This window comes from Lepeophtheirus salmonis, chromosome 8 (genome assembly GCF_016086655.4).
Source record: "Lepeophtheirus salmonis chromosome 8, UVic_Lsal_1.4, whole genome shotgun sequence".
Classification (NCBI taxonomy): Eukaryota; Metazoa; Arthropoda; class Copepoda; order Siphonostomatoida; family Caligidae; genus Lepeophtheirus; species Lepeophtheirus salmonis.
The window spans coordinates 20,078,496-20,090,428 of record NC_052138.2 but is presented as its reverse complement, the minus strand read 5'-3'; the positions used below and the strand labels follow the sequence as shown (position 1 = coordinate 20,090,428).

General features: G+C 34.3%; 1 protein-coding gene across 1 annotated transcript; it reads left to right on the top strand.

Annotated features, from left to right (window-relative positions):
* Nucleotides 1-407: 407 nt before the first annotated feature.
* On the top strand, nt 408-5,698 carry LOC121122394 (uncharacterized). The gene is made up of 4 exons (XM_040717370.2): nt 408-818; nt 933-1,850; nt 2,272-4,030; nt 4,094-5,698. The coding sequence occupies exons 1-4, from the start codon at nt 721-723 to the stop codon at nt 4,937-4,939; spliced, it is 3,621 nt and encodes a 1,206-aa protein (XP_040573304.1). The 5' UTR covers nt 408-720; the 3' UTR covers nt 4,940-5,698.
* The last annotated feature ends 6,235 nt before the right edge of the window (nt 5,699-11,933 follow it).

The following is an 11,933-nucleotide window of genomic DNA, read 5'->3' as shown; positions in this document are numbered from 1 at the left end:
TTAGGCAAACTCATCTCTCCCTCTTTTCTTTCTATATAAAGGAAAGAAGACGTTTTACATATTGTAATCATAATATATATTATGTACATAATATTATATTAAAAGATTATTCTACTTTTAAGTACTATGTACTACTATTATGCATTTTCGTAACGTAACGTAAGAATCAATAAATAAATCCCGGTAAAAAGTATTTTTTTTATTAATTAAAATGGCGGATGAAGAGGGGAGCGTAGAGTCGTTTAAAAATTAAGCGCGCTCTTTTTGATCTACTACAGTGGAAATATTAGAGCGCTCAACGGAGAGGACTTATTAAACTAGCCGGAGTCTGCCAGACGCTGCCATCTACTCATTGTCGTCGTCCGTCTATTTTTATTTTTATGTTTTGCGCTCCGTGTTTTTTTCAAGAGAGGGATTTTAGTTGGAAATTTGTGTCGCTCCGGTAAGGGGTAGTGCATTTGATTAATAGAATAAAAATAGTGGTTAGTTTATTGTACAGCGATGAAATTGAAAATGATGTACATGCTAGTGGTGCCGTGGTTTTAGAGATACTATAATAATGGTGATTAAATTAGTGTGAGTGTATGGTGATATCTTCATACCAAAAAAAAAAAAAGTTTATATACATACACCTATTAATTTGAATTGATATTAATGTATGTAATTATTTATTTCGTAAGGATAATAAATAATTATCGAAGCTAAATTAAATCAACCGAAATGCATCACATACAGTATAGCAACAGCAGTAACTTATCACAACAACAACCGCAACAGCAGCAAGAGAATAACAAATCCATTTCATGGTGCAAGAAAAGGTAAGAGGCTCAAAGAAATTAAAACAATTGGCAATTGCTACTAGATTTTAAATATTTTTTTTAATAAGCTTTTGTAAATTTTATGTATCTAAAATAATGGGATCTTACTTTCAGGACCTTATACCAAAACGGGACAGGTTCCGGCCCCGTGGGAGGACTCCGAACTCCCTATACCTCCCCACAGGATTACACAAGTCCCACCACCTATTTCGAAGGATTAGGAGAAGATGAAGGAGGTGGTAATAGTAGTGGTCATTTGGAGGATGAAGAGGACCTAAACACGGTGCTTCAATCTTATTTGGAGTCCACCTCTTTCAGTGATGGTCAAAGTAGTAGCAGTCCGAGTCAGCAATCAACAGACTCTGGATTCGCGGGGGATGGATACTCCACGCCCTCCTCTGCTATCTCGTACTATAATCCGACAATCCAGAATCCCCCTCAACAACAGCAAGCTACTCAGCAACAGCAGCAGCCAAACTACAGTGCGGACAATTACTACTACAACACAACTACCCCCACTCCGAATAACAACCAGGGTGCGTCGTCGGGGAATCCCTATTATTCCAACAACGCGGATTATGCCATGCACGGAAGTAATAATCCTGGAAATAATAGCAACAATCATCATCATCATGGATACATGGATGCCAATAGTTATGCAACCCAATCTTCTGGAGGATCGTCAACCTATGATCACTCATCCTTTGTCCATAATAACCCGCCTCATCATCCTGAAGATGACTTTCACTCATCTGAGGATCTCTCTGTGATAGTTGATCAAGTTCTCAACTCAATTGATGAAGCTCAATTTGATACATCTAATTATGGCACTGAGTACTCTGCACTCATGGATGAGGCACCCTCATCCCTTCTCTCTTGTGATCATTGTGGAACGCCAAATCTCAACAAGGAATGCAAAAACTGTGAAATGCACAGTCAACAACAACAGCCCCAGCTTCAACAGCAGCAACAGGAGCAGCCGCCACAATTTCAGCAGCAGCAACCGTCTCTGCACCACCAAGAGACCTTAAAGTAAGAACGAACATATATCTTTATTCATTCTACACTCATTTTAAATGCGCATCTCATTAAGTTGTTTGTAATATTATTATTGTGTTTTTTTATCACCCAAATACATTTAAAGCAGCTGAAATGTTCTTCTCCTAATGCATACTTATATACATAGTAACATAGTATGTATATATGTATGTACTAGGTTAGTCACTTCAGTGATGATGTGTAGACACATTGAGGATTATGTACGTATGGGGGTTATACAAATACTGCAATAAGTTAGCCCCCCTCCCTCTTTCACTCTCTCGTTTCTTTTTTCTTTTCCGGAGACTGCGTTGAAAGGGATATTAGTATTAGTAGCTCTCATTGCTTCATAACTCAACCCACCACATCCAAAGAGTAAATCATTTATTAATCACTCCTATCATTTCATTTTCAGAGCCACTGAAAGCAACAACAACAGCAGCACATTCAGCAACAGCAATGGATGTCAGCAGAAAAAGTCCTCTAAAACTGTGGCTGCTGTACAACCCATTCAAAGATCTGTGGGTGTTGTGGAACCGCGAGTTGTGGTTAAAATCCCCATGAACAAAATCCGGTCCTCTTTTGGTGATGAAGAAGAAGACGGAAGTGATGAAGAAGAGGATTTTGAGGGAATCCAAACACTTAATAATAATAACAATAACAGCAAGAACCAAAATCAGTCTGTGATAGATGATGATTTTCATTCATCATTGCCGCCGCAAATGGGGGAGCAGGAAAATATTGGCTGTATTGACTTTGAAACCCTGGAAGAAGAGTCTGCTTATTCAGGAGAGCAGCAGACCATGCCGCCACCACTAGCAGCAGCAGCCATGGAGGAGTCCAATCTCAAAAGTAGTGATATTTTGTGTTATACTAAGGATATGATCAATGATGCAGATCAGTCCTTGGTGGGAGCAGCAGTAGAAGGATTTCTGGAGAAGGAAGAAATAACACCAGAGCAGGATTTTTCTTCTCTAGAGAACTTCAAAATGTCATCTCTCTCGACTAAAAAGAATAATTCTTCTCACCATCATCACCACAAGAAAAAGAAGCACAAGAGAAAGAAGAAAAAGCTCTGCAAGTGTGGTGGAAGTAAGAAACGTAAGCGCTGTGAAACTCCAACAATAACCAATTCATCTTCTTTTATCAACGATCCAGACTCCATCTCCAAACATTTTGTGGATGCAATGGAAGATTCAGTCCTGTCCAGTATCGTCTCTGACAAAAATGACTATGGGAAATCAGTTAATCCACTCAAGATTGTAAGAATATCCAATAGTTATGAGAGTGATGAGTTCAAGATAAAGGATCCTTCGGGAATACCTGAGGGTCACGACGAGGAAAGTAAATCCTCTTCAACCTTTGAGTGTCCTGTATTGGAGAGACAAGTCTATGAGGTGCCTACTTCCAGTAGGAAGGGTTGTGACAATGATATAAACTCCTTTGGGAAGAACAATGCATCCCTGCTTAGTTTTCGAGATTTGGCTCTAAAAGCAGCTGCTGCCGAAGGAGCTGACAATGTAGTGATGTATTCAAATGAAGAGGATGAAGGTGAGGATGATGAGGACGATAATAATAAGGGAATAAGAGTGAATGAGGTCACACTTGAGGGGCAGACACCCCCTCCACCCTCAGTAACGCCTCCCCCACCTACACTTCATCGCCATGATTCACCTGAGCCTTGTGATAAGGAAACGAATGTGGAAGAGCCTTTGAAGGATAATGAAGAGAGCAAAGAGGAGCTAGTGGACCTCCTTGCTGATCTCCCAACTGTTCTACCGCAGGAACAGACCAATAACACTCATAACGAGCAACCACCTGTGATAAAAATTGAAGCTTCTGAGCAACTTAAAGAAGAGAAAGGGGTGAATGAGTCAGAGACCTCCCTGATAAAATCTAAGATGCTTCTTGAAAAGGATCCTGAAGATGAGTGGCTCTACTGTCAAACAAAAAATTGCCATTTTTGGACTAGAAAACCCAAAAGAATGGAGCGTCATAAAAGGACGCATGCAGGAACAGAAGAAGACATGTTCTATGTTTGTCCAGATTGTTTTGCCAAGTTCTATTCTTTGGCAAAAATGCTCAAACATGATCGAAAGTTCCATACCGGAGAAAAAGATTATGAGTGCAAGATTTGTGAAGCTGAAGTTACCGACATTCATGTTCATATGAGGGTAAGTTTTGTACTTTATTTAAAGCGTCAGTATCTGTGTATTTACAATATCATTACTTTAAAGGTACATCGAGCTGATAAGGAATTTAGGTGTTCAACTTGCCCGCTTACATTTCGACACAAAAACTCTTTAGTTCGCCATGTCTTTCAACATTCTGGAGAGCGTCCTTATAAGTGCCAAACCTGCAATTCTGGCTTTTTCTCTCTTGGTAAACTTAAAGAACATATACGGAGACGACATCCATGTCTAAACGAGCCTCTACCCAATACACCGGCCCCTATCATCCCAATTGCCGTAAGCCCTTCCTTAAAAACGGAAGGCCTTGTGAAACAATACCCCAAATTAGCCCCACGGATAAACCATGTTGGCAATATACCTAACGTAGGGGGAGATGACGATGTTGTGATTGTGGGCCTAAAGCCTGCACCTCCCCAGCAACAGCTGCAGCAAGCTCGACCTCTGACCATACCTGCCACAGCAGGCCCCAATTCAAGAACCATCCTTGCTCCATCAAGTATCATACTCCCTCCCCAACCAGCACCTCAGGGTGTGGTATCCTATCTTGCACAAGGACCAAATGGTTCATTCTACCTTGTAACAAATCCTGCTCCAGGAGCTAATTTATTTCTGAGACAAGGGGGGGATGGGATTCTGATGCCGCAACAACCTCTCTTCATTCCCCAGAGCCCCGTCCTTATACCACAACAATCCCAAGCCCCACATGGTGGACCTTCCATCATTCAGTCCAATTCTAATTCCACCCTATTTGTTGTACCAACTCCAGTTCTAAACGTACCAACGGCGGCTCAGCCAACACCCAAGCCACAGCAACCTGAAAAAAAGTTGGATATTTTGCAACAAGCCATACTGGAGATACCCGATCACTTTCAATCCTTTGAAGAAGAATGATCTTTCATATTTTATTAATATAAGTTTTTTTGTTTTTCCGTTTTTTTTATTAATTTTTTTTTATCGTAAAAAAAACCCTTTTTGTGATTTTTCAGAAAACAAAAAATATTATATATATATCCATACATATATATTTTAAAGTCTTTCAAATATTTTTATTTTATATAACCTTATTTTATTTTATTATGATAAACTTTCTTTTTCTCTCTCTTTTTCTCCCATTTTTTTTTTTTTTTAACTTTTCTTTTCTTTTCTTTAGTCCCCAAGAAAAGTACTTATAGATTATTTATCTATCTGTTTAGTAAGAACTTCCCCCTTGCCTCCACTTCTTTTTGTATAAACAAGCATGCCCGTTGTTAATTACACAGTTAAACACTTAATATATATACATAAAACTATATATTTTTTTTCCCCAAAACGTGAATGGAATTTTTCCTTTTTTTTCCCTCTTTCGTTCTTATTATCAATATTAGTTTGAATTCTGTGATATTACAATATAAAGCATAATTAATGAATTGTCAAGAGCAATTATCATTATTTTAATTACATATAATAAATGTATTATTATGATTTACCTATTTGTGGTACTACTCTGTACGAAAGTCACCAACAACCAAACCACAACGACGACAACAACAATGATACCACCATCTCTTCAAGTGTTTGTCCATTAATAAATATTTTTTAATTAAAGAAGGAAGTTTTAAAAATCATAATTTTCTAAGAAATTTTACAAAATAAAGGAATTCTTATCAATAATTGAATCTTTGAATTTTTATCATTATAATATTTGGGCTTACTAGGCAGGGGCAGGTTTATGGGACCATTTGGAAAAAATAGTATGTTTTCTATAAAAAAAAAAAAAACTTATTAATCAAATGAAGAAAAGGAGAAAATCCTATTTTCATTTTTTCTTCATATAGATGTACATGATACATTATTTTATAGGCATATTTAAGTCAGTTACAGGCTTGTTATTCCAATTTGTGGTTATGAGTTAAGATTTCCAAGAATTTTAAATGTACAAAAACTTAGTTTGGATTAAGATACATTTTTATTGGTCTCGATATGTTTTTTATAATAAATTGATAATTTTTCTTCTTTCATATGATGATCAATTTTGAATACTGTTAGTGTAGCCTAAATGGCCCATCCCAAGGGCTAATAAGTTTTATTTGTTGTTAAAATTGACTATAATTTGTCGATGAATACAAATATAATCCACACTCAATTTTGAGAAAAATAATTCTTGCTTGGTTTTGTGCTGACGGACCATATATACCCTTCTTAATTATTTTAAATAAAGGACCTTGAATCCCGATAAAACCAATCTCGTTCGAAATTGTTTTCTAAAAAACTATGTTTTTTAATTGCTTTAAAAAAAGGTTCGAAATTTATTCTTCATAAAAAATAACATTAGATATTAAATTCAAATTTAAGAAAAAAAAGCCCTGCATATTTGTCCATGCCCTCGGCCTCGCTCACAGTAAAACAAGGCCTGTTTCTTAAACTCATAAAGAAATGTTGAATCTGAACAAATCTTTAAGAAAGAAATAACTGCACTTTTTTTGTAAGTAGGACTCGTAATTAGAAGTTTTGAGTGTATTTTTATTTTCTCAAGAAGCACATCAATGTCTACGTGTCTACCATTTAGAAAAGTGGTTTAGATTCTTCTCTGCAGTTTAAAAAAATATCCAAAAACTTGATAGATAATGAAGAGGTTATTTATATATTCTTATGACATAATTTTTGGTTTTGGAAGTATCAGCTCCAATACAAATTTAGTAAAGTACGAATTTCAATGTGTCAATATCCCGGTTAGGTCCAGTTTCACGTCAGGTTGTGCAAAAGGGGAATCACTTTTTAAAAAATTGAAATAAATTCGAAATAACTTAAAGACATTAAATAAAATATTATCACATTGTTGTAAGAGTATCTTAAAATAGGTTTAAACTTTTTAGAAAAGGGAAATTAAGAAATGAAATTCCCATATTTCATTTTACAAAAAATAAGTACTCTTATTCGAGTCGGAAAAGATGAAATTTCTGTCGAAAATAATGGGATACTAGTCAGAAAATTATAATAGAAATATAAACCTCCCCCAAAAAAAAAAGACAACACTTTACCACGTACTAGATCCCGGTACCACTATGATACTGTTGTACCAACCGTAATATCACATTTGCCCACTAATGTTTGAACGAGAAACCACACACCATAAGTATTCCCACAATTGTTCATATTTTCCCATTAAAAGACATCGTAAAATGAACAGAAATGTTATATTATAGCATCTTAAATTACATTTTTCTAAAGGCGAACGCCATTTCATTTCCACTTAGACTGACCTCGGTACCACCATTGTGGCAGTACACTGGCCAACACTTTTTTCAACTATTGTTTGAACAAGAAAAAAACACCATACGTATTCCCGTATTTGTTCTTACTATGCAATTAAAATCTATCGTAAAATGAACCAAAACGGTTCATTAATGCATCTTTAATTACCCACTTCTAATTGACTACACCATTTTATCTGCTACAGAATCAAAGATGCAAGGGAAAGGTGTCACATCCATCAATACTTTGCAATTGTATCCCCCCTTAACGATTTATTTATCCCCTGCAATCACACTCTCTAAGAAGGCTGAAAGAAATCTTATTCAAAAATGCCCCCAGCTGAAGTATTACCTACCTTGCTCCTTGTTGAACTTGTCATTGAACATGCATGTTATAATAAAAAGTTGTTTTTTTGTATGTGCACTTTTGAGGGAATTGTATATGAAAAAAAAAATGATTTTTTCTTTTTTGTATCTCTCATTTCATATATTACAAATTATGGGCAATTGAACCTTTTCATGCTTTTTTTTTAAATTAAAAAAAGTATAATAAAATTATACTTTTTATTAATGTGACCACAAATCAAAAACCTTTCTTGGATAGTTATAAGTATATTTTCGTTATAATGCTCACAACGTCACGAAAGTTGAAGGTAGATAATTTAAACCATCCTTTGATTGGTTATGTTTTCATAACCCTATATATATATATATATATATCTTCTTCTATAAAAACCGAAACATACATATATTGTATAAATGTTAGAAAACTACCCCCCACATAGCTCTGCTATTAATATTTATTATTTCACTAATGTGGCTCAATATAATATGTACTCATATGTTGGATATAGAACGCCAATTTGACTTTATTGATCCTTTACGTAATAGGAACTGTTTCAAAAGGAAACGATCATAATAACGAACCATTTTATAAATCTATTGAGGGAGGGGCCCCCCTCTAATAAAACAAGCCAATTCATGAAAACAGGCATATTATTTTAATGTGTGAAATAACTATTATTTTTATCAATCCCGATTGTTTGTTGATTAAATGTCTTTTATCATATGGGGAATTGAGATAGGTATCGGCTATGACTCTGATAAAAACGGGGTTTTCAGTAGTTTGACAAGTTTTCTGCTCAAAAACTTCAAGGATGCAATTGTATACATAAATAGTTCATTAAATTGTTGGAAAAATGCAAATTTCTTATTTATCATCCTTCCAGTGTTTTTAACGAGGGGAAAAGTGCCATTTAGTTTTTTTTTTTTTTTGTTTTAATAAAATTCTAATTTTAGTTGTGCTATGAAGAAGATCTTTAAATTTGTTTTATAAACATCCACAAAAACAGTTAATCTCTTAGTTTATAATTTAAAAAAATATATATTTTTTAAGTAAAAACTCAAAGATATCATTATAAATAAAAATGAAAAACCAATTTTTGGTTCACAGATTCTAATTTCAAAAATATGAAAATTCAGACTAAGTTGTATAGTCTTTATAAATTTAAAGACCATAAAATGTTAGAAATAACAAAAAAAGGCTCAAAACTAGTAGTTTTCAAACTGTATTCTCTTAGGAAACCAAGAAAGGAATTTCAGGATGACTGCAAATATTTGTCAGTAGTTCTGTTTTTCTAACTCTTTAGGAATCAAAAAATTAAATGCCCTGTTATGAGAAATTACGTGTATAAGGATAAATTAGTTTTCTGTAACTTAATTATTACTGAGATACAATAATACAGATTTGTAAACACTTTGGATTATGTAACGAATATATTATTATATTATTGTAACTACTTTTTATAACAGGGGGCTGGAAATTTTTTCAGATTTATTTAAGCAACGGGGATACATTATTTTCCAGTTTAAAGACAACCTGTGCAACTTGCATACAAACAAACCTATCAAGTAAAGTGCTCAAAATTTGCACTCTTCATAGAGAAAGTAGCATTTGAACGTGATATTCGAGTTATGTCCGGGTACTTTTGGCCAAAAAAACAATCATTCCATTGTTTCAGGAGAGGTTCCTCGATGAAAAGTTGTTTCTCAACCGGATAGTTATCTGGCCTACACCTTTAACAAGGCCCAATATTTTAAAAGACTTATCAGGAAATTTCTGGTCTTCTGACCCAAGAACTTGTAACCGCCATACTCACTCGATGCAAACCCTTTGGATTACGCCCTTTCGTGACATATTGAGGCTACAGCTTGCCAAATTGATATCCCAAAAATTGATGCTCTAGAGAAATCCGTAACTAATAAATTGGACGCCGTTATTGTATCTGATAGCGGCTGTAATGTGCTCTTTAATTTAATTTGACATTTATATATAAATAAATATGTTTATTAGACACCTCTAAAATATATCCGGCTTTAGGCGTGTGCTCAAAATGTGCAATTCTTTAAGGGCCCCCCGATATTTGTTTTATTTCTAATTAAAACACTTTCATGGTTTTTTAGCTTCATTTAAGAGCAAGTTGGTTTACTTATGTGATACATATATCATTAGTTAGTTACAAAATCCATTCTGTAAGAATAAGGACAGTAGTTATGCAACTCATTGTTTGTTTTTTTCTTCTTTTTGAACCAAAGTAGGTCAACCTACAAATAATATAATAAAAATAATAATCTATTTACTTTGAAATTAATTGTGTAATTTAAAAGGCTACGCATTTTGTATGTTGTCTTTTATTCTTGTTATACAGCTTATTTACAGAAGAGCAATAATGAAACTAATGAGGCTTTCGACACACTCTATTGGTTAGTAAGATTTTTTTTTATGAAAAAAAAAATATAACATAGAAAAGTTTTAACCGTGAAATTGTTCTATTGAATTATTTTGTGTGTTAATAATGTGATCAACACAAAAAAAACACACAGAGCCATAGTATAATGGCTGTACCATACTAGGAATAATAAATAAAAAAGGATTAAAAACCACGAGAGAATCATTTAACAAATCACGTGGAAAACCATGAAACTTTGGTTTTTCTTTTTCTTCAGAATATTTTTATTGTTATTTCTATTATTTAAATGGAAAATGGTTTTGTTTGACTAATGTAAATAAATACCACGAAAAACAAACAACAGAGATGATGATCTCTCATATATTCATAATGGTCTATTACTATGTTTGAAAAAATTACCAAAAACTAGTGTTGGATCCGGGTATTACTCGAACTCAATTAGAAAACTGGATAGCTTTTTGAAAAATCTAATAGTCTCGCAGAATATTTTTTTGTTTTCTTGCCCTTTATTTGGGGGTTTTATTTTGTTTAATCATAAATTATACAAAAAATTGTCATAGATAACAGGTTTATAAAAAAAAATCTAACAAAAATATTATGGAAACTAATCTTTAAGGAAATACTGCTCTATACTCAATAAAACACGAATATTATGTTTTATAATATTTAACAATCCTTTAGTGTCCATTTCCCCTTGTTTTCTCAATTCGTGTAGCAAACAATGGGAGCTGAAAAAATATTCTTAACTTCAACTCGAATAATCAAAACAAATTGGAGTATTCGAGTAATTATATTTTGTCATATTTCTATTATCACTCAAAATGATATTAAAATCCTAAAATAAGACACTTTTTTCCGATAAAAAAACCGATATTAATTAAAAATGACATTACACATTATGTGAAAATTCTCAAAAATCAAACTCGACCGAACTCGAAAATTTCCACTGAACGCAGAACTGCCAAATCTCGAACTTGGCCGATACAGAAATAGGTGAAGTACAATAGCTAAGTGATCAACGTGCTTGCATCAAAATGGTCTTGACCTGAAAGTGCATAGGTTCGATTTCCGATCGCTCCTCGAGAACAAAATATAGATAATATATTTGACTATTTCCATATTACTTGCTTTATTTAAATACTTTATTAGAGGTTGTACAATCATCTAATTTAAGCCAAGTATTCCCGGTTCTGTCTTATTATTTGTTGCCAACGAGAACTAAACTTCATAATGCCCTTTACATAAAATCCCTTGTCCCTATTGGCAAAAAAACTCGTACAATCAATTTTCACAGGTCTCCATTGAGGCCAAATTAGACCCCCAAGCGCATTAGCCATAGACATGAGCAGATGGTGACAGGTCTGGAATTTAGGGTGGATGTATAAGAACTTCCCATCCAAGCTTCCACAGCTTGTGGCGCCTTATCAAAGATGTGTTCGGCCTGGCGTTTTCCTGATGAAACATGATTCCCTTTCTATTCGACTTTCTTTTTGTATCTAGTCTTCTGCAAAGGGTTGAAAACGGTTTTATGACCAATGGCCAGCTCCTAGGCTATGCTACAACTGCTAACATGACGGTCTATGTCGATATTTCCCCTCATTTTATAGACATTTTCGATGGCAAACCTTCCAGTCCATGTTCCATCATTCGCCTCCACTACACCAGGGTGAAATAGCACGAACCACTGTTGTGCAACACGAACCAAAATAGTATTGCCCCTGTATACATCGCAAATTTTATTGGTCTCTTTCGACGCATTTTTCCCTTTCGTTGTTTAAATATTGAGATTTTTTTCCTTTGAGACCTCCGATCTCGACACACGATAATTTACTTTCAACTGGATAATTACAATTCTGTACGAAAAGTGTTAGTAACTTACACTCACACCTTTACAAAGACTTATCG

Excerpts from the sequence above, each read along its gene's own strand:
- LOC121122394 (XM_040717370.2), top strand. The coding sequence starts at position 721 with ATGCATCACATACAGTATAGCAACAGCAGTAACTTATCACAACAACAA. Across the intron at positions 819-932 it reads ATTTCATGGTGCAAGAAAAG|GACCTTATACCAAAACGGGA; the intron begins GTAAGAGGCTCA and ends TCTTACTTTCAG. Across the intron at positions 1,851-2,271 it reads CACCACCAAGAGACCTTAAA|AGCCACTGAAAGCAACAACA; the intron begins GTAAGAACGAAC and ends TTTCATTTTCAG.